At 55.1% G+C, this 27,101-nt stretch overlaps 2 protein-coding genes across 4 annotated transcripts in view; both read left to right on the plus strand.

Annotated features, from left to right (window-relative positions):
* Positions 1 to 2,312, plus strand: part of LOC133762779 (carnitine O-palmitoyltransferase 1, liver isoform-like) — a 107,276-nt gene extending 104,964 nt beyond the window's left edge. For all 3 annotated transcript variants that reach the window (XM_062195697.1, XM_062195696.1, XM_062195698.1), the window contains one exon: positions 436 to 2,312. In XM_062195697.1, the coding sequence (XP_062051681.1) occupies positions 436 to 522 (87 nt within the window). In that variant the 3' untranslated portion in view covers positions 523 to 2,312. The remainder of the gene's footprint in view (positions 1 to 435) is intronic.
* A 4,225-nt stretch (positions 2,313 to 6,537) lies between these two features.
* The window catches only part of TESMIN (testis expressed metallothionein like protein), a 31,040-nt gene continuing 10,476 nt past the window's right edge, over positions 6,538 to 27,101 (plus strand). The window contains exons 1-5 of the mRNA XM_062197717.1: positions 6,538 to 6,993; positions 7,707 to 7,865; positions 10,457 to 10,577; positions 12,680 to 12,756; positions 15,631 to 15,722. Of these exons, the coding sequence (XP_062053701.1) occupies positions 6,538 to 6,993; positions 7,707 to 7,865; positions 10,457 to 10,577; positions 12,680 to 12,756; positions 15,631 to 15,722 (905 nt within the window). The remainder of the gene's footprint in view (positions 6,994 to 7,706; positions 7,866 to 10,456; positions 10,578 to 12,679; positions 12,757 to 15,630; positions 15,723 to 27,101) is intronic.

A 27,101-nucleotide genomic window follows, 5' to 3' on the forward strand; every position in this document is an offset into this window, starting at 1 on the left:
GTGCAGGGTGCCATCGGTGCAATGGTTAAGACCTTGTTGGGACGGCTGCACCCCACATACAGTGCCTGGGTCCACGTCCTGCTTTCCTAGTCCGGCGTCCTGCTAATGCACATCCCGGGAGGCAGCAGGTGACGGGGTGCTTGGTCCCTGCCACACAGGAGAACCAGAGTGAACTGCTAGCTCTTGAGTACGAATGGAATGAAACACCAGCTCGAAAACTCTACCTGTGCCCTCCACTTTTCAGTTAAACGTGTAAATACAATTAAAGGATGTAAACTGTGGTTTCTGTCATTCCCGTGTTTCTCCAAAATGTCTAAGTTTATGAGTAGGCACCAATCACAGCTTAGAGCTGGCAACAAGACGTTTTTATTAAAGTTTGCATCAGATTCCACGTGCTGTGGGCCCGCGTTTCACGAGTCTCGTTTTCTGTCGCAGGATTCTCACCGCTTTGGAAAGCACGTGAAGCAGGCAATGACGGACATCATCGCCTTGTTCGGGCTCAGATCCAACTCCAGGAAGTAGCCGAGTCCCTGAGTGGGAAGCAGCGCGGACCCTGTGGTACGGCCAAGTGAAAATTAGGTATCGACCCTGCCCCCGTCCAGGACGGCTCAGCGCTCCTAGAAAACCCCAAGTCTCCTCCAGAAAGGAGGTGTCGCTTGTTTCCCTAGACGTCCGGCGCCACCGCGTGACTGCAGCCCTGCTCCCGCCAGGCGTGCGCCCCAGCAGGGAGGGCGGCAGCCTGTGGCGTCCCTGGAGGAATGAGTGGGGCTGCACTGCACACACACTGGACATGGGGACGGCGCTCCGCAGAGGGCGCGAGGGCCTGCCACGGTACCCAGGGAAAGGGCGTTCAGGTCGGCAGCGGAGAACTCATGCTAACACACACGGAACGCGCGAACCGGAAACGCCGCGCTCTGGAGCCAGGCGGTTGTCACCAAGAGCTGCTGCCCTGGTCTGTTCCAGGCTGTATTCCCCTGCAGGTGGAAGCAAGCCCCAGGCCGCGTCTCTAGTGTCCTTGACCTCGCTCCCTTGTCTTCCAAGCGCAGTGCCTTAGAGTGAACCGCCCTGGATGGAAGGGCCGCTGGGTGGCTTCCCTGGGGAGGCCTCGGCTGGCATCGGGGGTGGCTCGCTCCCCTCGACTTTGAGTGTGGGCCACTCTGCGAAGCGTTTGCCACGCCCTCCCCATGGCTAGAAAGAGCAGAGCCCACCGGGCCAGCGCTGCTAGGGCCTCATTGGACGGGCTTCCCGTGCTCCCCGAGCCTTAGGGGGGACAGGCGTCTGTCGGGGGCGGGGGGGAAGGGATGTGATGGTGGCTGAGCTGTCTGGAGAAGCCACTGACGAGTCAATACCACGGTGCTCACGGTCACTGCCTCCCCACACCACGGTCAAGGGGCCAAGAGGCTGGCCACGAGGCTGGGCCAGGGAAGGGCAGCCACACCGTGGCCAGTGGTTCACTTTCTCATCCCACCTGGTTGGAGGGAAGCCCCTCTCGTTTCCAAGGAGCAGGAGCGGTGGACACAGGGCGCTGGGCCATGCTGTGGCAGAGCCGCGGGTGCCGTGACGGGTGCGGGGCTGACGCGGTGCGTCCTCCAGGCACCAGCCCTCCACGAGAGCGTCCACGCCCTGAGCCACCTCCCTGCGGGTGCAGGTGCAGCCCCGTGGAATGTCAGGACGGGCTTGGCTCTGGCCTCCAGGCGCGCAGTATTTCTGTGCCCCTGACAGCAAGAGCCAGGGCCGAGCTGTCGGAGCCACTGAAGGCGGACGCTCGCGGAAGAACGCAGGCAGGCCTCATTGATGTTCGCTGTGTAACGGGGACCCCCTCCTCACTGGGCACAGGTTCTTGTCCTCCTAACAGCAGGATCCGAAAGAGCAGCCACCGAAGGAAAGCTAAGCCAGAAGCCGCAGCCATGAGAGCCAGGAGCTCCCGTGAAGGGCCGGCGGCGGCCTTCCCCACACCCGACCCTGCTCTGTTGACCAGGACCCCGTGTGTCACCCTCGGCCCCACGGGACCCGGAGTGTAGACGTGCTAGTGCCGACGCGCATGGGCTTCCCTCTCAGGTTCTCCGTGTTTCCAGTGTGACGTTCATCTGTGCGCTCGTCCGTGCAGTGGTCTGCTGCGTCAGAGCAGCAGAATGCGTTCCTATTGTACAGCTGGAAGGGGTGTAAGGACGTGAGGGGTTTCATTTGGAAGCAGCCGTAGCCTTAACGCAGCCGTGACTGGACTCCTTACCTTGTCTGTCCATTGCATGTCAATACCATTTACACCTGAGATGCGCAGTGTGGACGTGGGTCACCGTGAATAAAACAGTCCCGCCCACCACAGCCTTCATCTATCTGTCTCGTTAGCCTGCTAGGGGGTCGCGCGGCCAGGTACCGCAGGGGCACTTGGACAGCCTGAGAGACCCGGATGGGCGAGGTGTCGGGGCAGGCAGCGTGCTGTCACTAGGCTCCTGCATTGACTGCCCATGGACTTCCGCTACACTCACTGATCCCGCATTCCTGGGACGGCGCCTGGCACACGGTCGGCGCTCTGTCCACGTGCTGAATGAGTGCGTGAGCTCCACGTCTTCCACCCCGGTCCAGGCACTGGCCATGCCCCAGAGTCCCAGTCCTGACGGTGGGAGCGGGACAGGCCTCCCAGTAGGAGTTTGTCTTAGTGGTCTAGGAGGACCTCGGGCAGGGGTGGGGAGGAGTCGCTGGCCCGGGAAGGAGGCTGATCTACAGAGGGTTTGAGCTCGGTGACAAGGCTGAGCCACGTTGGCCCATGGTGCAGCGCCAGAGCGCCAAGGGACAGCGGGTGCAGGGCTCCAGGCTGGATGCTGACCCGCCTGGCGATCACAGATGGATGTGCGCGGTGGCCTGGTGCCTCTCCGAAGCCGATGCGCGATCTCTGCTCCTCCGACAATCAATCAATCAATCAATCATCAGTCTTAAGAAGAAAGCAATGGCTGATGGGGGATGAAGGAGGGTCCAGCCCCGCGGGTCGATGTCTCAGGGCCTGAGGCTGCGCACGCTGGGCTCTTTGATCTGCGTCCTGCGTCTTGTGGATCGCTAAGGCAGCCTCGGGCCTGCCCTGCACTCAGCAGAGTCATGAGCCATCATCCAGCCATGGACAGACAGGGGCTCGGGCACAGCCCTGCCCCTGGGCCCCGCAGGGAAGGCTGACGAGGCAGCGGAAGGGCTGGGCTCCGGAGCTCGGGGTTTCTGAGGGGTCCGTGTCAGGTACATCCATGAGGGGGGCGTCCTGGCTGTCACCTGAGGTGGGCGCTGGGCGTGCTTTCTGTGGGCCCCTCCCTGCGGAGGAGGAAGTGGGGCTGTGTGTTCCCGCCCCACGGTGCTGGACCTCGACCACGGGGTGGACTGCGTTTCAGGTCGGGGTGTGGTGGCTCGGCCATGCCACGTGGCGGGAGCATCCCCACAGCGAGAATTCAGTGCACAGTGCCCTTCCGGGTCTGCTCTTAGGTCTAGACAAGGACATGCTGGCCGTGCCGCTCGAATGCGTGTCCTTGCAGCCCAGAGCTGACAACCAGGTGAGAACCTGGGGGTCGTTTGAACTCCGCCCCCCACAGCTCAGCAGCCCTTGTTACTCACCCTTGCGATTAGAAAACCAGCGTTGTGGCCAGCGCTGTGGTGTAGTGGGTAAAGCTTCTGCCTGCAGGGCCAGCATCCCATAGGGCACCAGTTCGAGTCCCAACTGCTCCTCTTCCAGTCCAGCTCTCTGCTGTGGCCTGCGAAATCACTGGAAGGTGGCCCAAGTCCTTGAGCCCCTGCACCCGCGTGGGAGACCCGGAAGAAGCTCCTGGCTCCTGGCTTCGGATCAGCACAGCTCTGGCCATTGCAGCCAATTAGGGAGTGAACCAGTGGATGGAAGATCTCTCTTGCTCTCTCTGCCTCTCCTTCTCTCTCTGTGTAACTCTTTCAAATAAATAAATAAATAAATAAATAAATAAATAAATAAATCTTAAAAAAAAAAAAAAACCAGTGTTTTTATTTTGCCCAAGCTGCATGTAAGGACTTGGGGTGAGCTTTGAGCTCCCTCTGCTGTCCCTGGAACACTCTGCGCTCGCTGGGCTCATAGGCAGGTTGAGCCATCATGCTAAGCTGTTCTCTCTCTCGATTACAAAGTGGGAACAGCTGTTGGCCTCTGGGTCTATGAGATGGGTTTCGCTCACTCGCACACAGAGGCTGATAATTTAGTTGTATTTGTGACTGAGAGGGTGGCAGGGTCTTCAAAAAGCTGTGGGGAAAAAAAAAAAAAAAAAGAACAAATGAATGGGGGCCGGTGCTGTGGCGTAGCAGGTAAAGCACCCCCTGTAACACCAGCATCCCATACAGGCACCAATTTGAGTCCTGGATGCTCCACTTCTGATCCATCTCTCTGTTAATGGCCTAGGAAAGCAGTGGAAGATGGCCCAAGGACGTGGGCCCCTGCTCCTACATGGGAGACCCAGAGGCGACTCCTGGCATTCGGCTTTGGGCTGACCCAGCTCAGGCCATTGCCACCATTTGGGGATTGAACCCTGGATGGAAGACATTCATCTCCTCTCTCTCCTTCGTAAACTCTGCCTTTCAAATAAATAAATAAATCTTTTTTAAAAAATCACATTGACAAAAAATTGTGTGGGTTGCAGTTTTTCAAGTCTGTTATGTGTGACCCACATACATTGTAATACAGTTCCATGGCACAAATATCCCAACAGCATGAAGTACAGAGCATTCGGGGCCCACGCTGTGGTGTAGTGGGTAAAGCTGCCACCTGCAGCACTGGCATCCCATATGGGCACTGGTTTGAGTCCCGGCTGCTCCACTTCCCATCCAGCTCTCTGCTGTGGCCTGGGAAAACAGTGGAAGATGGCCCAAGTGCTTGGGCCCCTGCACCCACGTGGGAGACCTGGAAGAGACTCCTTGGTCCTGGCTTCTGATCAGCCCAGCTCTGGCCGTAGCGACCATCTGGGGAGTGAACCAGCAAATGGAAGACCTCTCTGTAACTCTACCTTTCAAGTAAAATAATAAATAAATCTTAAAAAAAAAAAAAAGTACAGAACATTCTTTGAGTGTCAGCTCTAATATCCCAGAATAATTTTTAGGTAAGGGAGCTCCAGCTGCATCTGTTTTTTTAAGATTTATTTATTTATTTATTTATTTGAAAGAGTTACACAGAGAGAGAAGAGAGGCAGAGACAGAGAGGTCTTCCATCCGCTGGTTCACTCCCCAACTGGGCACAACGGCCAGAGCTGTGCTGATCCGCAGCCAGGAGCCAGGAGCTTCTTCTGGGTCTCTCACGTGGGTGCAGGGGCCCAAGGACCTGGACCATCCTCCACTGCTTTCCCAGGCCACAGCAGAGAGCTGGATCGGAAGGAGCAGCTGGGACTCAAACCAGCGCCCATAAGGGATGCTGGTGCTCCAGGCCAGGGCGTTAACCTGCCGTGCCACAGCGCCGGCCCCTGCGTCTGTTTTAATGCTTTAAATCCCCCTGTCCAATTTCCCTGAGCCAAGTTTTCCTGTTTTGTTTGTTTGTTTTTGTTTTTTTTGTTTTGTTTTGTTTTTTTTTTTAACAGTTAACTGTACAGCTAAATAGCATGTAGTATCTCTGGTTTCTACCCTGTGACTTCTTAACGTAATTTTTATGTGTGATATTAGAAAACTGATGTTTTTAACTTATTTTTACAGAAACAATACGTGCCCCTGGAACAGCGGTGAGCCTCTCCCAGCTCAGCCTCCCGGGCGCCGAGGCGAGGAGGCTCCCGGACTCCGACTCCCCGGCTCACCTCTGTGCTCGCCCCGCGGGAGGCTGACGGCTTAGCGGTATTTATTCTGATGTAAAAGGCGAAGACTGCCCCCTGCACTCACGCTCCAAATGCCCACGAAAGCAGGGGCTTTCCCAAGAGGGTGGCCCGGCCCCAATATCCGACCCTCACCCGCTGCTCCCAGGGTCTGCATTAGCCTGCCGGCTCCTGGTGCCCCAGGCCGGGGTGCGGGTCTTCCACTGAGCAATCCCCCGGCCCAACACCAAAGCTGACTAGGAACTCCAGTGCCCGGCGACACGCTCGTGCGAAAGGGCAGGCGAGCTGGGACGCGCACGTGCGAGCCCCCCGCGCCCCCAGGGCGCTCCGGGCGGGGCTCTGACGACAGCTCCCCCACCCCCAGGCCCGCCCATCGCGCTCGCGGGCCCCGCCTTCGTTCCGACCCCGCCCACTTCGCCGCGTGCCCTACCCAAGGCCCCGCCCTGGCTCCGCCCACTCCCCCAACGGTCAACCGTGCCTGGCGGGCGGCTCGGCCAGCGCTTGGCCTCAGCGTTGGGTGCGGGCAGCCCGAGAAGGCTGCGGGAGACCCCGGACCCAGCGTTGGGTCTGCAGGCAGGGAGGGGGACGACAGGCCCCAGTCAAGCTTTCGGGAAGGCGCGGCCCCGCTCCGGTCGGTTCAAAGGGAGTGGCCGGCCGCCGCCTCCCCGGAGCGCCTGTGGCAGGTGCGCGGCCCGGTGGGACCCGGCTGGAGCGGGCAGCGGGGTGCCTCCCTGCCTGCTGCCCGGCTGTGGCCATGGAAGAGGCCCCGCTGCTGGGCGCGATGCCCAGCCCAGAAGACGAGATGGTGACCGACCTCTTCAGCCCCGAGGGTCAGTTTGTGCCCCCCGCGGCCGTGAAGCACGAGGAGGACGAGTTCCACGTGTTCAGAGACGCCTACCTGAGCACCACCGAGCCCCAGGGGCCCCTGCTGCGCGCGCTCAGCCCCACGCTGGGCGCCGACTGTCCGGCCAAGGTCAAGGTGGAGCTCCTGGTGCAGGACGAAGACGAGGAGCAGCTCCTGGGGGAGTACCCGGGCCTTCCCGACCTCAACCCCCTGGAAGACGCCGCGCTGCCCGCGGCTGCCCAGCCGCACACCTACAACGTGCACTTCCTGTCCTCGCTGCTGGCCTCGCACCGCAGCCCCGCGGTGGTGCCCCTGGGTGCCTGGGCCAGGGACGGAGCCGCCCACCCCGGGGTGCGGGTGATTCCAGTAAGAGCTTCAGGGACAGGCACGGCACCTCCCCCACCCCTTCCCTCCACGACCACCATTCCCGGGTCCGCGGCACCCTTGTACATAAGTACATCCCGCTGGACTCGCTGGGTCCCACAGATTCCCTCGCCACGCCCTGGGGTCAGGGACTCAGAGGCTGGCCCAACCGTGCAGACAGCTGACGACCAGAAAGTGTAGCAAGCTCTCGCTAACTGGTGTGTGAGTGAGGCTTCCAAGTTTGGCGTTTGTAATACATGGCGGGGACTCAGGGTTAGCACCGCCTCTCAAATTATAAAGAATGAACTAGAATGCTAAACACAAGCTATCGAGTGGTGCCGGGTCAGCGGGCCAGGGCAGACTAAGGGAAGACTAAGCAGGCCTCAGCTCTGTTGCTGTAGGGGCTGCAGAGCCCGGGGACCAGCCATGACCAAAATGACCCCTCTCGGTTCTAGATGGCATGTCTGGAATGGCGCTAGCTCCACGTCCCAGCCACATCCCCAAGGCTCCGGCGGGGGAAGAGTTGGGTCCTCAGAGCCCCCAGCCCGAGTGAGGTGGGGCCTTGTCCCCACTCTTTGTCCCCTGGCGTAGGAGCCCCAGTGAGGGGGGAGGCGCTGAGGGGAGGGGGCTGCTCCTTGAAAGTGGCGCTGTCCCCGGACCTCAGCCGCGGGGGCAGCGTGCAGGGCGCGTTCTCACCATGACGTTGCTTCCCCTAGGTTGAAGTAAAGGAGGCTGGCGGTGCTGCCCCCAGCAGCAGCCCGGAGGGAGCCACTTCTCAGAACCCGCTCGCCCAGGAGTCCTGCTGCAAGTTCCCATCGTCCCAAGAAGCAGAGGAAGCCGCCAGCGCGTCGCATAAGAAAGACTCAAGCCCCATGGTAATGGCTCCAGAGAAGGTGGACGAGAGGTTGTGCTAGCGCTGGGCCCCTCCCGAGCCAAGCTGACGCTATTTCTGCCGGCTCCCCGTCCCTGCGCTCCCTTGTGGGGTCAGCAGTTGTGGCTGCTTCCTCTCGGAGCCTCTCTGGTCCCACCTCCAGGAGTGCCTCCTTGGCCCCGTCACAGCAGCTGAGGGAGCCCAGGGCTGGAGGCACGGGCAGGGCGGGGGCGCGGTGGGGGGGGGGCTGTGGCTCTCTGGCTGGGGACGGAGGCTGCGTCCTTCCTTCGGGCTAACGCGTGTGTAGGATAGGTAATCAGTCTCGCCCGTGGCCATGTGCCCTCTGCACCTTTGCGATTTCACTGAGTGCTGACAACTCCGTGGGGCAGGCCTTCTTTTGACCCCCATCTTGTGGGTAAGAAAACAGAGATGTTCCCTGGTGTGTGTTAGTCTCCGTAATCGCCGTGTCTGTGGGAAAGACTAGCAATGGGAGCCAGGACCCTGCTGCTAGCATTCCTCTATCAAAGTGCCTGGAGTCCTGAGAACCAACGGTCGCCTTCCCTCGGGCAGTTCTTTGTTTCTAGAAATGAGATCCTGGCTCTAAAGCCTGCAGGGGTGGAGAATGGCCCACGGGGCCTTGGACCTGCCAAGGCAACACAGGGGAACACGAAATTCGGTAAAGCTACAGCAGGCTCATTTTTAAGTTGATAGTGCTGCCAAAAATATCCAGTGGCCCTGGCAGAGAAAGTGTTGGGAAATGAGCTCATGGTGGACTTTGGATCGGCTCTGGTGTGTGCTGGTCACCGCCTCTCTGTGTGCAATTCCACTCGGGGCTGTGGGCTGGAGAGCAGAGCCTTCCAGGACCCAGACAGGTCAGAGGACGAGAGCTCCGACGCCCCTAGACTGGAGAGTGACGTTAGCACACGCCCAGAGGGTGGAGCCCAGGTGTGCACTACAGAAAGTTCTGGAGCCTCGGCTCAGAGTCTTGCCCCCAGTGTTGTATATGTGTTTGTGTAGCTGTAACTTTATCTCCAGATGCAAATAAAGTTCTCACTGAACACGGATGTCGGGTTCTTAGCAAATGGCAGGGTGACCAGACGTCTTGACCCGATGATCTGCACCTTGCTACCATAATAGTCTATATGGCTCTGATCTGATAGCTTGGTCCTTTATGCTTATTTGGGTTTTCCTAGTAAGAGCATAAGCAACTTACGGTCGGAAACCACAACCTCTCAGGTGCTGTGGTTTTGTCGTCAGAATTGGAGGCTGTGTGCAGGCAGAAACCACGGCTTCGCTGCATCTGTGTCCATGTGGCTTGGCCTGGACCGGAGCTGGGCACACAGGGAGCTCCCTCGATGCTTCTGCTTGACTGAAGGATTGAAGACAGACTCAGCCAGCTGCTGAGGATCCATCTGTGATCAGAATTAAATAGATGGAGGCCAGCGCCGTGGCTCACTTGGCTAATCCTCAGCCTGCGGCGCCACCATCCCATAGGAGTGCCAGTTCTAGTCCCGGCTGCTCCTCTTCCAACCCAGCTCTCTGCTGTAGCCTGGAAAAGCAGTGGAAGATGGCCCAAGTGCTTGGGCCCCTGTACCCATGTGGGAGACCTGGAAGAAGTTCATGGCTCCTGGCTTTATATCGGCACAGCTCTGGCTGTTGCGGCCAATTGGGGAGTGAACCAGCGGATGGAGGACCTCTCTCTGTCTCTCCCTCTCACTGTCTGTAACTCTACCTCTCAAATAAATACAATCTTAAAAAAAAAAAGAATTAAATAGATGAATGGATAGAATTAATCAGGCCCCAGAGGTGGCCCTGCTTGTTGGACTTTTCTAGTTCTTGGATCAATGTTCCTAAGTTGTAGGAATAAGACAAATGGACATTTTTTAAGATTTATTTTTTTATGTATTTGAAAGGCAGAGTTAGAGAAAGGGAGAGGGAAAGATAGAGGTCTTCCATCTGCTGGTTCACTCCACAGATGGCCTCAATGGCCAGAGCTGGGCCAGTCTGAAGCCAGGAGCCAGGAGCTTCCTCTGGGTCTCCCACATGGGTGCAGGGACCCAAGCACTTAAGCCATCTTCTGCTACTTTCCCAGGCACATTAGCAGGGAGCTGGACCGGAAATGGAGCAGCCAGGCTTCCACCAGTGCCCATATGGGATGCCGGCATCGCAGGTAGTGATTTAACCTGCTCTGTGACAACGCTGGCCCCACAGATGGACGTTTTTAAACGACGTTACCGCATGTGTGGGTGGCAGACAAGATCAGCCGTAGTAAACTCAGGTCATCCCAAGCCTGTGTCCAGCTAAAGGCAGGGTGCCAAGGGACACAGACTGACGCAGGTCCGCGGGGGCTGAGTGTGGGGACAGTTCCCAGCCCCATTGGTGTGGACTGTGGGGTTCAGGACAGGTGAAGGAAGCGCCTTCAATTAAGTGTCCACATCAGACACCTGTGGAGAAAGGCCGGGTTTGAGAGAACGTGCGTGTAGACGAGAAACCCAGAGCGCATGTGCAGCCTTCCAGCCGGTCTGGATTACCGCCGATTTCAGATGCAAGTTCCTCCACGTGGTCATCACCGGAGTGATCTGTTCTTCGTTCCAGGTGATATGCCAGCTGAAAGGCGGCACACAAATGCTGTGTATCGACAATTCTGGCACGAGAGAACTGAAGGCACTGCACCTGCTTCCTCAGTATCAAGACCAAAATAATTACCTGCAGCCAGGTACAAAGTAAATTAATCAACAGACGACGTCATGTAGCCTGTGTGAGTTTGGGAGGGTAGATGTTTGACTTTGTGTGTACAGTGAAAGGGTTATTAAATGGGCAATTTGGCAAACTGCCTAACCCATACTTATGAGCTAAGAATAGAACAGATCTTTCCAGACTAACTTTTCTGCATTGTATTGAACTCCTGATTCCTGACCCCAACCCCACATCAGCTAGGGGCAAAGAGCTCTGTGATCCTAACGGGAGGCCTCACGCCACCTCTGCTTGGTCACTGGTTCCACAGGAGCTCTGCCTAAACGAGCCCAGGGGGACCCCTCGGCCCGTCCTGAGGGGCTGGGCAGGCTGCCTGCTGGGGTGTCGACGTGACCTGCATTCTCGTGCGGACGTCTCAGGGCAGCCAGTGGGAACAGCACCCTGCTTTAGTCCCCTGGGCCCTGCCGTGCCTGTCAAGTGGTCTGTCTGAAATCCCCCTCGCGGAAATTCCTTTAAACTGACAGTAACGAAGCGACCTGTGAATGCACGGCCATCCTGAAATGCCGTGTGAATGGTCCAAGGACGATGAAATGACAGTTTTATGATTTGTAAGTTAAGACACCGTTTCTTGAGAACTGGCATTTCTCTGTGGACTGCACATTTTCATGTTACTCTGGGTCTTGGGTTACTCGGAATTTTCTTATCAGATGACTGACTGACTCTGACCATAACTAAAACCAGTTTCTTTTTTTTTTTGTAAGATTTATTTATTTGAAAGAGAGAGAGAGAGAGAGGTCTTCTATCTGCTGGTTCACTCCCCAAATGACCACAATGGCCAGAGCTGCGCCAATCCAAAGCCAGGAGCCTGGAGTTTCCTCTGGGTCTCCCACATGGAGGGAGGCCTAAGGGCCCAAGGGCTTGGTCCATCTTCCACTGCTTTCCCAGGCCACAGCAGAGAGCAGGATAGGAAGTAGAGCAGTCGGGACTCGAACTGGCACCCAGCACTGCAGGCGGCAGCTTTACCCACTGCACCACAGCGCTGGCCCCTAAAGCCAGTTTCAAAGTTGGATGTCACTTCATTGGTGTTGAGAGAGAAAGGTGGCCCCGCGTGCCCCCGTTCCATCCTGAGAGCCCCTTTGTTCAAGGACAGAGGCTGTCGGGAAGCCACTTGTTTCTTCACTGTGAGGAGGCTGGGGTTGGGGCTTTGGTCTCGAGGAGCCGTGACAGTGCACAGCCGTGGGTTTTCTGTTTCAGTTTCCTGTAGCTCAGTCCACAGCTGTGACCCCCTCTCCAGGCAGGGAGACCTTCTTCCCTCCTTCCCTCTTGGTGGCATCCTAAAAATGACAACGTCCTGAAAATGATAACGTCCTAAAAATGCCTTAAGGTCTGCAGAAGGAGAGGATGTAAATATTGGTTTCCAGTTCTGTTTCCTCGTCCTATAATCACTGCCCAAATGTGGATTTTAGACAACATAGAATAAACGCCTCCTGTCGCCCAGATCTAAGTCCCCTCGCTGACAGGAAGCGTGAGCCAGGAGCAGGAAATGCGGTGGGACTGCCGGTCCTCGGAGTGGAGGACGCGCTTCGCTTCCACCGAGGAACCCAGAACGTTCTACTGGTGCCAGTAGGCGAAGACAAAACAGAGCACAGAGCCCTATCAGCTCCATTATTAAGCACTTTTTTAATAGTTTAATAACTATTTTATCCTAGCAAGTTAGTACCCAGTTGAATACGAAAAGACACATAAGTTGAAAAGTGCTTCTCATGGTGTGCTCTTGTGAGGAGGGAAGCTGCCCCGTGGTGCTGGGGAGCTTGCTGTGGCACCCTAGGGCCCTTCTGCTCCTCTAGCTGGGGAACTGGGTGCCAACAGCTTGACACAGCAGACTCTCCCAGCCAGGTCATGTCAAAGAGCTTTATGATAAAAAGAAAAAGAAAGAATTGTGTAGTAAGTAAAAATAAATACCCTGGCCCAAGGTTTCACAGAATAAAAACATGAACAGGACCCAGATAAGCTGCAGTATCTTTGAGCATGAAGCAGCATCCTGCATTTCTGTGCGTTCTCCCGTGTGCAGGTGGAAGGGGAGTGACGTCTGCTCTCTGTCGCTTTGTGCTGTCTTCCTTGCAGATGGGCCCAAACCGATGACGACTTTTGTGGGAAGATTTCTGCCAGTCCCAGCGAAGCTAAATCTCATTGCACAACAAGTGAGTCATTTTAATTTTGAATATCCGTTGGGCATCAGGTTCTCTTGAAATTTGAGTTGGTAAGGTATTACTGATTGACCTGCCATTTAACCCATCGGCAAACATTCACGTGCATGGGGTCCTCATCACAGTGTGTACACCAAGGGCGGCTGGACGAGGTCTCAGACCCAACGCTTTCCCAGCTCTGATTTGTCCATTCCTGTGGTCTGCAGACCATCGGCTGCCCATAGTGCCCCCTGCCCTCTATGGGCCTCCTGTGGGCACGCGTCTCCTACTCGGTAAGACGACCCTCACCTTCCTCACTATTACAAACATGCTTTTCTTGAAACTTTGTTTTGAGATTGTACCATGTGGACATACAATACAAAGAAGAGAATGTATTAGAACAGCTTTCCTAACTCCCCATTGTACACAGCCAGAGCTGTCCATCGTCTGCACAGTGCTATGACTGTCATGTTCTGTGTTCCTCTCTGTGCATCCTCCCATGGCACGCAGGCTCCTCAGGAGCAGAGCGTGTGTGGGTGACAGGATTGTCTCTGTGAGCTGGGACTGGCACGGAACCTGGCACGTGTGGGGTACTCCCCTGAGCAGGTGGCACTGGACTGAGACTGGGGTTGGTTCCATCAGAGAGCAAAGAGCCCAAGAAACGAGACAGAGCACACTACCCGACTGTCATGCCCTACCTTGCAGGGAAGGAGACAGACAAAAAGCAAACCTGGAAAAGAGGAACTTAGTTCTGTGAGGAGAGCGCAGGAGCTGGACTGGAGGCTGAGGGCTGCGTGGGGACGGGGCAGGCTGCAGGCTTCCGCACGGTGCTCCCGGCTCTGGAGAAGCTGACAACGTGCGCACAGTCTAGAAAGGATGAGAGAGCACGTGGCCATCACAGGAGGAGCGCTGTGGGCAGAGGAACCAGCACTCACCTCAGGCCAGCAGGGAGCCTGGTGGAAGTCCAGGATGTGAAAAGGAGCCTGGGTTCTCCTGGGTCTGGAGAGGGGCTGTGGGTGGGCAGGAGGGACCAGGCGGAGCAGGTAAAGCTGCGGACACCGTGGGCACTGGCACCGTGGAGATGGTGTTCCGAGCCAGGGAACAGAGATCTCTGAGGGAGGGGTGTAGACAGGGTTCAGCGCAGAAGGAAATAAGCACTTCCCTCGCCATGTGCTGGCCTGCAGGGAGAGCGTCGGGCAGTGCAGGGAGAACCCAGGTCGGCCTGTCTGTGGGCCCCGGGATGCAGTCTCTGCTGGTTCTCACAGGACGGCCACCTCCGTGTCTTCTACTGCAAGCCCCTGTTTGGCCGAGGCCCCCTGCCTTTCCACTCTCCCCATCCTCCCTCGACTGTTTATTGTCCACGTTGAGCTCCCCTGGCTTCTATCCGTGTGGCCCTGAGGGACAGTTCTAGCCATGCATTTGCTGTGGCCTGGGAGCCCTTGCCCCCTTACAGTCTGCCGATTCTCTATGCTCTTCTGAGTCTCCCTGCCCAAAGCGTGGGGTACAGACCCCGAGAACAGTCCTTACCTGGAGGCTGTGAGAGAGGCCAGGGCCCCCGCCCCTGCCCTGAGGTTCAGACCCGCCACTGAAACTCCCGGGAATCGTGAACACAGCAGAGTCTGAGAGGCCCGCCTGGAGTCTACTCTCTGCACCCCTAGGTGCCAGCGTGGCTGAGGAACTCCTGGGTTGCAGCATGAAGTTGCCCCAGACGTATGGCCTATGCAGCACCTAGAAGACATAGCTTTCTCTCTGCTTTACCTTGGGACTACGTAAGCAGGGGGTGGGGTGGGCGAATGGGATTTTACCTACTGTATGCAAAGAATTGCCTCAACACCAAGGGCTGTGAAATCCTGCCTCCCAAAGAAGGCAGAGCTCAGACTGGCAAGTGCAGACAGACCTAACAGGTGGGTGTCTGGGTGACCGCAGTGGAGACGCCAGTCTGTCACCTGTGAGCCCTTCCCTCCCGGCTCCCAGCCAGGCCAGGTGGGGTCTGGGGGCGAAGCCCTGGGACTGCACTGTGCTTTGTGAATGAGGGAGTTTGACTTCCTCAGGGTGACTCCCCCCTCTGTGTCTGCGGTGATTACACACGGTTTAAGATGGGGGCAGGAGGGAGCAAGCCAGGCTACTGGAAGGCGGACGCGACAAAGATGGGGTGGGTCACTGGGATTTATACCAGTAATCATCTCTAATCCAATTTTGTGCAACGCTGTGAATGTCAGCCCGGATAGGAAGAGCACTCAGACAGGGACACTTCATCTGTTTCCCTGTGAGCAGCCTCTGTGAGCCGTGCTCATGAGATACAGGAACAGGAAGTGAGACCTGGGAGGCAGAGGCATGGAGAATGCGTGACATGGCACTGCTTCTCAGCTCATAACACTGCCAATTATTTTCTTGAAAAATGACAAAGAGTGGTTGCCAATGACTCTTCCCGCGGCAAAACCTCTTGTGCTTATTATTACTAATGCGTAAGGAACATTTGCAGCTTATGGGAGTTGCTCATGGGAGTCACTTATTTCCAAATCAATACTTCATAAAAATGAGAGTTCTGTGACAACCTCTGTGGCCAGCCGACTGACGGCTGTGCCTTCTGCTTGCTGGCTTGACAATGGTCGCCCTGCGTCCCTTCTCCCGTTCTCTTGGTGTGCACAATGCGGGCTTTCTCCCGCCCTGGGCATCGTGTGGCCAGGTGGGTCTGTTGATGGCCTTGGCCCTAGAACCTGCTCAGCTGTTCGGAGGCTCATAGTGGTAATGGGAGTTGGAGTGGTTATAGAGGGATTGGGCCGTACACCTGCAGAAGGACAAGAATCTTGTCTCTCTGTACCTAGGGGCTGGTGGCCAGAGCTTGACCCCACACACTAACGCACAGGCTCTTGCCTTTGGTTCACACAGGTGGATAACGGAGCCCTCCCGGCAGTCCCCAATGGGCCTGCTTTCCCCTCCAGCTCAGCTCTTCCAGGACCACCCAAAATCACTCTGTCTGGGTAAGGATTCTAAGCAATCAGTTGTCGCTTAGTTAATGTGTTTAAGAGGCATTTGTGTACATCTGGGGTTTTCTTCTGTGCTCTGAAATTCGGTTTCAGTGCACACCTTCGTGTCTCTGAAAGGTTAGTTTTCCCTGTGAGACACGGAAGCCACGTGGCTGTTCACGTGTGGTCTGTGGTTGCTGGAAAGGCAGCTCTCTGCATGCTTCCACGCGACAGAGTGGCCTGTGGCCGTGTTTCAGAGGCCACTGACAGCTCTGTCTCGGTCGCCCATGGCTGCAAACTGTGCTGACGTACTGGTTCTTGGCTGTCATCAGCGTCAGGAACGCAGTGTCCACCAGGAGGCGTGGAGGGTAGTCGGCCGAGTGTCCCTGCCGGCTGCCGGCACTACCCGCCTTCCCTGCTCAGGTGGCCCACGTCCTATGGCAGGTGCTAGTGTGCGAGTCGACTCCTGTGGTCTACCCTTTAGGCTCGAGGTGGGTGTGGGCTGCACTGGCCCAGGCCCTTGTCTTGCCGTTTTAAAGTTGTGTTTGTGATGGTGCCCGAGGCACCACGCTGGTTGCAATCTTTGTTCAGGGAGGTCGTGTTCCCACAGTGGTCTGGCGGCCCTTTCTACTCGCTGCTCTCTGTGTTTGATTATGGAGCTCAGTCTCTTCTCCTCCCAGAGCTTTTGGCCCACACCGTCCAAGGCAGGGCCCCGGGGCCTGAAGGCAGCAGGGCCAGCACCCAGGAAATGTAGCCCACGGCCTCCTGTGCTTTGCAGGGTCCACCGCGGGGCACAACTTCCCCACGGCCTTGGCAGTGCACAGAGCTGTTTGGGGCAGGAATGAAAGATGCTCAGTGACCGCTGGTAGGACTCTTGGGGACTCAGCGAGTCCGTCAGCATTTTCACCTCTGCCTTGTCCCTGGAGGCAGGGATGCTGGTGTGGACCGTGCACAGTCGCAGCAGGGGCCCTCCAGCTGTGGCAGCCGTGCGCGGGCGTTCCTGACTTGTTAATCTGAAGGAGCAGGGCTGTGTGGAGCCAGCGGCCTCCCTTTCCGGGTGTGGTGGTCACTGCGGGGTTAGTGGTGTGGCCACTGGTCATCGCAGGTGGCTGGTAACGCTTCTGGGTGGAACAGGGACCTCAGCAACTTCTAGATTCTGCTCACAGCATTACATCCACAAGAAATGTGCGTGTTAGGGCCCTCAGAAGGTCATGGGGGCGTGGGGTGAACAGCGTGCACGGCTCCGAGCTTTGTCCTGCGTGGACACCGGCGGGGCTGGTATTTCCATGACTTTACTGCTTGGAGCGAGTGCTTTCCTGACTGCAGGGCGTTCGCAGCCCATGTGCGTTCTCACAGGGGGTCTGCGTGCAGCGTGGGCCTCCTCCCCCTTGCTCTGCTCTGGCGCCTCCTTCCTATCTCCTCCTCACCCCCCTCTTCCTTCCTAAGCCATCCGTGCTTTTCTCAAACATCACACACTTCCGTATTTTGGCGGAGTCGTACGGGTAACAAGTGTTTTTCCGCCACAAATCATCTGCCAGGAACAGCGTGAGTTTGGTGTTTGTGTTTTCTGAAAACGTTTCCCTGCTTCACTGTCGTTCCGCGGAGCCAGCTCTGCGATTTCCTGTCAATGCAGAGTTCGGATGGCATTGTGGCATCTCCACCAAGTTAGCAATTCAGCACCGGGCAGCCAGTGAGCCGCTGACGGGTGCTTTCCCTCCGTGAGTTCCCAGCCACCACTGTTTGTCCATCTCTGTACTGCCTTCTGTACTCCGCTAGCCCTCTTTGGCTTCTACAAGATCGGAGGTCGAACTAAGTCTGCAGATGTCAGAAAGGAGGTCAGCGCAACACGGGTCACACACACTAACCCAGTGGATGACACACGCAGGTCAGCCTGGGCCCTAAGGCTGAGTGTGAGAAAGGCCTGACCCGACCGTCATTCCTTAGGACTGGGTGATGACCTGGCTAACTTGTTAACTGGCTTCTCATATTTATATAGGAAAATTGATAAAAATTCACATTCTGCTAATTCATGGCTTTCATAATGTGGTTATAGTCAAGTAATAAATGTGAGTTCTGACACATCTTTCATAGTCTTATTTTTGGTAAAAAGAAAAAATGGACACTACAGGGCGTGCATGGAGCCTGCTTCTCTGGGAGTGTTCTTGCAGATGAGGTCTGTGTGATGTCACCACCGTTATGCGTGCTGCTTCTCAGAGGCAGGGTCTTCAGGCTCCTCTAACCCTTTCTACTCTTGGGTTTTCAGCTCGGCACTAGGAGAGAGGTCAAAGATTGTTAGAGCCACGGGCATTTTTCCATTTAGCTCCATGGCAACCAGCTGGACTTGCTGCTGTCCCCACATTCACCTGCGCCCATCTGTAACCGAGGGTCTTTGCTCATGCGGTGCTGTCAACAGAAACATCCTCTTGTCCCGTAGCAGGGAAACCTCCCAACTGTCAGAGTTGCTGCCAAGTCCCACCTCCTTCTAAAGCACTTAGTTTTGCTAGGACAAGGGCAATGATGCGGGCGTGAGAGCCCCTCCTCTGAACTGGCTTGAGGCTCCCCTAGGAGCGGACAGGCCAGGAGGGGAGAGCTGGACGTGCTGCCTCCTAGGAGCGGACAGGCCAGGAAGGGAGCGCTGGACGTGCTACCTCCCAGGAGTGGACAGGCCAGGAGGGGGAGAGCTGGGTGTGCTACCTCCTGGGAGTGGACAGTCCAGGAGGGGAGAGCTGGACGTGCTGCCTCCTAGGAGTGGACAGGCCAGGAGGGGAGAGCTGGACGTGCTACCTCCTAGGAGCGGACAGGCCAGGAGGGGGAGAGCTGGACGTGCTACCTCCTAGGAGCGGACAGGCCAGGAGGGGAGAGCTGGACGTGCTGCCTCAGGTGCCCACAGGGCCATAAACCACCCACTCCTCTATTTAAAAAAAAAAAAAAAAAAGCCCAAGCTAGACAAATAGTAAATTCATCGAGCATCCAGTGGCATAATGTCGACAGTGGGAGATGTCTTCAGAAGAAGTCACAGTTTGCCCTTGGTCATTATCAGGGACATTAGCAGTGTTCCTCTCGGGGAGGGGCAGAAGGGGAGAACAGTGGTGAAGACCAACAGTCAAGTGCAGGTGGAATCCGTGCGAGTGCAGACAGCAGGGTAGGCTGAGTGTTGGGGATTTGGGCCCGGTGTCAGTAGAGACACTTAACCAAGAGAGCTGGGTGTGTGGGACCCAGAGCGCAGAGCCCAGGGGGAAGGGTGTGGCTGTATTAATTGGCTCCACACAGCTGACAGCATGGAGCTGTCCCCTGCTCTGTATGCGGACACACGACTGTCCGCAAGCATCAACCATGTGCCAGGTAGTGTTCTAGTTCTGTGGAGAACCCGAGGCCCAGGGTGCCCTTGCTCGGGAGGATCCAGTGCACCACAGAGACGTCGCTTGCATACTTGGTCCCCAGGAGCAGACTTGGCCATCAGGACGGGCACGCACCCCCTGCAGTGCCAGGAAGAGCCCTCGGCACAATGGGCCCCTCCTTTTCACTATGACAGTTCAACTTCTCCCGTGACTGGTCTCCCTGTTCCCCTAGTGCGCGTACTCTGGGCAGTGCCTGGGGACTCTCCCGACGTGGCTGCCCCTGTGTTGGCAGCATCCCCAAGCACAGGGGAGGAGTTCGTGTCCCTCCTCTAATGCCCCTGTAGATGCTCTCTGGGCTAATCACAATGACATTAGGAGAGTTGTCATTATCCCTTCCCAAAACAGGAGTGCGACCACCATTGCTCACGGGAAACACTCAGTGTGCAATGTTGTTGGTAATCTTAGCATGCGGACAGCTCCTTACTGCTGTGACAGGCTCTGATTGAAGGTTCATCTGTTCTCTGATTTTTACTGCATAGTAGTGTTTGGAGTTGAGGGAGGGAAAAGGGCTGTTTTGCGGGAGGTGGGTCACACAGGATAGAGGTTTGAACAGGACTGGGAAGACACTCCACAGAGACTTTTTGGGAAGTCTCACCATGAAGTACAGCCCAGGCTGGATCTGGTGAGGTTAGTTCCACCCCATACGTGCCATTCCCATTCTGGGATCAGGCACTGAAAGTAATACCTATAACACCTGGTGTTGAGACTGTAGCCATTCTAGAACACCAGATTCTTAGCTAGTTCTCTTTTTCAAGAGTAACCATCTGAATACATTTTCTTTTTTAATCTTTATAGAGTAACTGTTAGTTCATGGGCCACAAAGTCTAAAAAGCCATGTAACTGTACCAAATCCCAGTGTCTGAAATTGTAAGTAACCGCAAATCCTTCGTTATTAAGTATGCAATAAGCTTGTTTAGAAGTCAGTGTGTAGACAAGGGTGCAGACAGTGGACTGGCCAGCCGTGTCCACGCCGCGCGCCTTAGTGGGCGCTGTGCAGCAGGACAAGAGCTGCCCTGGTCCTTTGGGATTATCTCGGCCAGCCACCTTGGTGACGGACTGCTCACCTTGCAAGTGACATCACTCTCTGGGTCTTGGTGTCCTTTTCTAGCCCTCAGATGAGTGTTGAGACGGGCTGTCGCTGGCTGAGCGCTAACTGTAACCTTTTCCACACCCTATTTTTTTTTTAAAGTTTTATGAATCGGTTTACTCTATATTGAAATTTTGTCACAAAACTTCTCCCCTGGAGGTGCCAGCTCCCAGGAGGCTGTCAGGGGTGGTAGGGCAGATTGTCAAGCAGAACCCCGGGCCAGAAGTAGACACCGTGGCCGGAACAGCAGGTGGAGCTGATCGCCATGCGTGGCAGTGTTTCCTTGACCACTCTGCCAGTGTCAAATCTGTTGTTGGTGTTGTTCACCTGCTCTCGGCTCTTGCCGTGGGCTGCTCTTTTTCTGCCCGCCCGCCTGCCTCGCCTTCAGTTCCCTGTAGTAAGGGCAGAATGTGTCCTTGTCCCAGTGTCTTCGACCCTAACCACCGTCTCCACGTGATTCCATTGCAGAGCTCCTGCTGAAGCCATGAGAGCTCCACTGACGGGCAGTGATGTGGGGGTGCACACGTGGGCAGAACCCACAGGCCCGTGACACTTGGTGACGGGACAAAATGAACAGACTGATTTTGTAAAAAGCTATGTGAAATCTAGGGCTGACTGACAATGTTTGGGCCGTCATTGGCTTAGTCTGGGAAAGCAGCCGTGTGCCTCTCTGAAGTCGACTCGCCCTGAGAGCACCGGTGAAGAGCTGAGTGCGGCCGTGGGTGAGGAGGAGCCTGGACCGTGGGACGCCGGTGACCAGGGAGGCCGCCCAGACGGAGACTTCCAGTGCGGCGGTGGACTAGGTGGTAGAGTCTAGATGGACAGAGCTGTGCAGGGCCTCACGCCACTGGACAGGGCCCCTACGCTGCTGGCTGGGTTTGGGGACTGACTGGGCAGAGCAGCACCCATGAGACTTGGGCCAAGGTGTGTTGTTGGTTATTGGGGACAGAGAGAGGCAAGTTCAAGGACGTGGGGATGAGATGACTCTAGGAAGGGTTTGCCTAACTGAACTACTCTTCATGGGAGGTCAGAGTCAGCTGGTGTGGAAGCTGATCCCAGCTTAGAAATTGGCCATGGCACTGTCACTGAGGGCAGAGTCTACCAGCCCTGGAAGAAGGAAAGGGACTGAGTGTGTCTGGTGCTGTCCGGGGCAGGTGCTGCCTTCTCCAGGGAGGGGCTCATGGGTGTGGTGGACCTGAGGCCCGGAGCAACATGCTTGGCCACTGTGTGTCTCTTAATTCCATGCTCAACACACAACCATCTAACCAATGTCCTGGCTTCCCAGAGACTCCATCCTGGAAAGCAGAGGCCTTGGAGGGAGAAGGTGAGCATTCTGGGCCCTGGAAAAAGATGTCATTCCCATCATAAACGAACACACAGCACTGGGGTCATCCGTGGTGGTTTGCTGGTATCAGCTTACCACGGAGGAACTGCTCATCTCTGGGAATATGACTGAAGTGTTTTCTGATACTGGCCCAGCGTGACCATCCTGTGCTGTCTCTGGGTAGCAGCCCTTGCCCTGGTGCCGATGCCCCCGTGCGCACATCGTGTCCTTGTGCTGTAAGGAGTGAGGCTCTCCACTGCTTGCCCTAGCAAGTGTGTGTGATTGTCCTTGATAGCCTCCCCTTTCCTACCATCTCACGCCCACAGCTGACGTATGCAGGGCACTGGGACATTTTTAGGGCCGTTTGTCCTAGTTTAATGGGAGCCTGTCCTGGGCCCACCGCTAACTGGCCATCACTGAAGAGAATCCCACATTATTGCACTTTTAAACATCCAAGAGCTCCGCACCACATGAGCACAGTGACGGCAGCGACCATGGCACCGCCAAGTCCGGGCAGCACCACACACACCTCTCCCGGCTTCCCAAAGCCTCCCTTTGCCTGCCTCTTGTTCTCGGCTCTGTGGGGCTCACTCAGCAAGGTGGTCCACGGCCCCGCTGCTGTGTGGATGAGGGAGTTACTCTCTGTACCTCCTCCTCCAAACACAAGAGGGCTTCAGAAAGCTCATGGGAAATGTGTATTTTAAAAAACTATGCATAGATTTTAAAAATGTTTGCACCAACATAAACATCTTTTGCAAACGCTTGGAAGACCCTGGGATGGCAGCTCTGCAACACTGGTGTCGCCACATCCGTTCCCAGCTCCCGTCCTAACATTCACCCCCAGCTGCTGGGGAGAAGAGGAAGGTGAAGTCTCACTCCTGCCTCTCAGAGCACAGCCAGAATTGGCCACACCCTCGTCCTGTGGTCAGGGCAAGCTAAGTACGGAATTTGGGAAAATATAGTCCGTGTGTGGCGACCATGTGCTCAGCTACACTGACCGTCAGTGCAGGATAAGGGAAAAGCGGACATCCCCCGGCAGCTGGGGTCTGCCCCAGGCCTTCACCCCATTGACCATGTCTCCTAGAGCTGTGCCTTCCAAGGCTAAGGGATTTGCTACTGTTGTAATAATGTGTGAGTGATAGGTTTTATCAAATGCTTTTCTCTGCATTTATTATTATTATTGCATTTATTATTATTTATTATTGAAATGAATAGACTGTTTTGCTTTTTAAAATCATCTAGTATCCCAACAAACTTTCCAGTGTTAACACAACCCTGTGTGTGAGGGATTAAATGCACTTTGATGACACTGTGGCGAGGTTATCTTTTGCGGGCTGCACGATTTAGTCGCCCAGGACTTTCGCATCTTTGCTCATGAGAGAGAGACCTGTGAGCCCCCTTCCTCACGTTGTTTTGTGTTTCTTCACTTCGCCGTGTCACACTGCCCGACAACGGGCATCAGCTAGGCTCCCCTGCCCGCCGCCTGCTGGTCTCCTCTCCTCCAGCTCTAAGGGGCTTGAGGACTGAGGTGTTCTCACAAGTCTGAGGACGCTTGCCCGCAGACCTGTCCGGCCCGGTGCCTTGCACCTGGGGTGGGAGGGAGGTAGTTTGCCACTCCCTTTCTTTCGTAGTCAATGTTTTCTTTAAATTTTACATTTGTCCTTGAGTCAATTTTTCAACTTTGTATTTTTCTTGAAAATTACTGAACGCTTTAAATTTTTTAATCCATTCATATGTTCCTATTCATATATTATATTATTTAAAAATTACCTCTGTAGTTATAGCATTTTTTTTGACAGGCAGAGTTAGACAGTGAGAGAGAAGGAGACAGAGAGAAAGGTCTTTCTTCCATTGGTTCACCCCCCAAATGGCTGCCACGGCCTGTGCGCAGCACTGATCCAAAGCCAGGAGCCAGGCACTTCCTCCTGGTCTCCCATGCGGGTGCACTTGGGCTATCCTCCACTGCACTCCCAGGCCACAGCAGAGAGCTGGACTGGAAGAAGGGCAGCCGGGACAGAATCCGGCGCCCCGACCAGGACTAGAACCCGGGGTGCCGGTGCCGCATGCAGAGGATTAGCCAAGTGAGCCATGGCACCAGCTCTATAGCTTTTTAAATTTCCTATTTTTTTCACCTTAATTTCTATTATTTTCTAAACATTTATTTATTTATTTGAAAATCAGAGTTATACAGAGGTAGGAAAGGCAGAGGGAGAGAGAGAGAGAGGTCTTCCATCTGATGGTTCGTTCACTCCCCACTTGGCTACAAAGGCCGGAGCTGCACCGATCTGAAGCCAGGAGCCAGGAGCTTCTTCTGGGTCTCCCATGGGTGCAAGGACCTGGATTGGAAGTGGAGCAGCCGGGTCCCGAACCGGCGCCCATATGGGATGCCGGTGCTTCAGGCCAGGGTGTTAACCCACTGCGCCACAGCACTGGCCCCAATTTCTATTATTTTTTATTTGGCCCTTTTCTTTTTCTCGATCAGTCTAATGAGAGGCCAGTTTCTTTTGTTTTACCTTTTTTTTCTTTATTTATTTTAAAGATGTTTTATTTGAAAGATAGCATGACAGAGACAGGGAGGGGCAAGGTTCTTCTATGTGCTGGTCTACTCCCCGAATGGCCAGGGTGCTCTGGGCTGGGCCAAGCTAAAGCTGTGAGCCAGGAGCTGTATCCAGGCCTCACGCGTGTAGCAGGGGCCCAAGCACCGCTGCCTTCCCAGGAACAGCAGCAGGTGGCGCAGCCAGGACTGGAGCGGTGCTCCCATGTGGGTGCTGACACCGCGGCCGGCACTCGGCCTCTGGGCACGGCTCTCACCGGAGCACAGCCTCTGCTGTCAGCCTTCTCCCAGCAACACTTCCGGGTTGCTGATTTCCGTGCTTGTATTCTGCTCAGTTTCATCAAGTACTTTACGTTTAGGTCTTTGCCACATTCTTCCTGCTCTTTTCATTGTTTTGCTGTCTTGTTTTGTTAGGTTTTGGAGTTAGCTATTCCCATCATTTTCTGAAAATGAGTTGAAAGCTATAAATAAACTATCCCCACACACTGCTTGATTGCACTCTGTGGACTGATAAGAGATTTCCTTGTCACTCACTCGGGGTATTCTGTAATTTTCCTTGTAACATTCTCTTTACCTCATGAGATTTCCAGGTGTATATATCAAAATAACCTAAATTTGTTGTATGTTTGCATGCACATAAGTATATATGTATATGTATATATTTTTAAACTGCATTCTTGTTCATTTTAAATTTAATCACACTGTGATTAGATCGTGTGATCTATATGGTGTCAGTTCTTTGAAATTAATGAAGAGTTCCTTTATGATGTACTGCTTGGCCAGTTTTTAAACTATTTTATATTAACTATTGAGTATATGTTCTCAATTTGTTGGATACAATTGTCTACTAGCTCAAGTTGTTAATTCTGCTGTTTAAATCTACTAAATACTTAAGTAAATTTTGTGTGATTTGTGTGTTCTTGATAAAAGAATGTTAAGATCTCTCACTTAAGATTGTGATTGTAATTCTGTTTTGGCTTATATATTTTGAATCTATACACATTGATGACTATTATCTCATTTCAGTGAATTTTTCCATTAACTGTTCATTACTGTACCCTGATGCTTTTTGTTTTACATTCTTTTTTGCTGATATGAATGTTGCTACACGATGTTTCTTCCGGTCAGCACCAGCAGGTTACACTTCAAACCCCCTTTCGTCTCACACTTGGTGTGGTAGTTGTGTCTTAGGTGTGTCTCCTGCAAGCTAAATATAGCTGGATTTTTTTTTTAATCTAGTAATCCATGATTGAATAGATTGCTTCAATCCATTTGTGTTCGTTGTCTGATTATTGATACATTTGGACTTATTTGTAGCACCTTAGTTTTTGAAATGTTACAATGTATAGAATCATTTTCCCCATTCAAATGTGACAGCATTCCAATCTGCTCCGCGCCTGGCTCCTTAAACATGAAACGCGATGTTGTAACTTTCCTTAAAGCTGTGGTCCAGGGGTGGTGTGCAGTGCTGTGTAGCCACCATCCTGTCCATTTCCAGAACCTTTGGGCGTGCCAGTCTCTGTACCATTAGGTAGCCCCTGTTCCCCTCCCCCCAGTTCCGGTAACTAGCCGCGTCCACCCTTCTGCATCGGGCTTAGTTCACTTAGCGCGTTCCCTGCACCACCCCTGCTGTACCGTGTGTCCACACATCCCTCCTCCTTCGGGCTGGATAGCTCCCCCGCCCCCCTGGGTGTAGAGACCGTGCTGTGTGGACGCACTCACATGCCGACCGACACTTGCATGGTTTCCCCCTTCCTGCCTTTGCTAAGGACGCTGCTGAGAACAGGGTATCCAAGGATCTGCACCCCTGGTTTCGGTTCTCTGGGGTGTCTACCTAGCAGCGGGACTGCTGCGCCCTGGGCAGTCACAGTGTTTAACTTCCTGAGCAACTGCACCCCAACAGGAACGCACAGATTCACCTTATTTGTGTTGTCTGATAACAGCTCTTCTCTGCTGCTTTCTTGCCTGACGTATGTTTTGGGAAATCAGCCCAATGTGGAGGCTGTTGGCGGTAGGATTAGGTAGGGCGCTATTGTAGGAGCGTGGCCCAGAGACGGTGAAGCCCTGGACGGGGGAGGGACGCTAGCCATGGAGGAAAAGCTGGGACTAGGAGACGCTTCAAGCACACACACTGCCCCGTGTTTTCACCCGCTTGTTCCTTCATTGCACAAATATTTTTGAAAGCCCATGATTGCAGCAACTGGGAAGACGGCAAAGAGCAAGACACGGTCTCTGCCCTCCCAGCACTGCCAGGCCAGACAGGACACACACGTATAAGTGATGGCGTAAGTAAAGGCGAGGAGCAGTGGTGGGCTGAGGGCTGGGCACGTTGGCCAGGGGCAGCCAGGGAAGGCTGCCCTGAGGAGGTGTTCGGATGAGGCCAAGTGAGTCAGGTGGAGGTGGCTTGAAAATGGACGCGTAAGAGTTCTCTGGCCATAGGGAACAGCAGGAGTGAAGTGGCCACGGCAGGAGAGGGAAGGAGGTGCCGAGAGGAGACCCAGGCTGCAGCCGGCGGGGCTTGTGCTGATCGCTCCGCAGTTGGGGCTGGGGCCGTGTGGTGGGGTTGGCACCACCTCCAGGTGAAGCATTATGAGCTAAAATGCACCCTGCACGCCTCAGCTCCCAGACGCCAGACGCACCTTAGCAGGGAACCGGGTCAGAAGTGGAGCAGCCAGGACTGGAACTGCGCCCATACGGCATGCGACCTGGTCCTGAGCAGTTTCCTCACCTGCTGTGCCACACGCCAGCCCGCTTTCTTACACCTGTTTGCCTTTTCCTTCAAGTCAGCGCTTAGCTTTGTGTTCGCAACACTGATTAAACACCAGACTCCCTCCTCGGCTGTGCGACTGTCTTCTCCACAGACCCAGGGAGCATCTGCTCGCTTTACCCGGAGCAGGGAGTAGCTGGGGGCAGGCCCGAGCCCAGTTCCTGCCCTGGAGCCCCTGCTACCATGGTGCTTGGGTGGGGACTCCCAGGCCCGTGTCCAACAGTGCCAGATGTACCCACATCTGTGGCGGCTTCGCCGCCGAGT

Source organism: Lepus europaeus, chromosome 7, assembly GCF_033115175.1.
Source record: "Lepus europaeus isolate LE1 chromosome 7, mLepTim1.pri, whole genome shotgun sequence".
Lineage (NCBI taxonomy): Eukaryota > Metazoa > Chordata > Mammalia > Lagomorpha > Leporidae > Lepus > Lepus europaeus.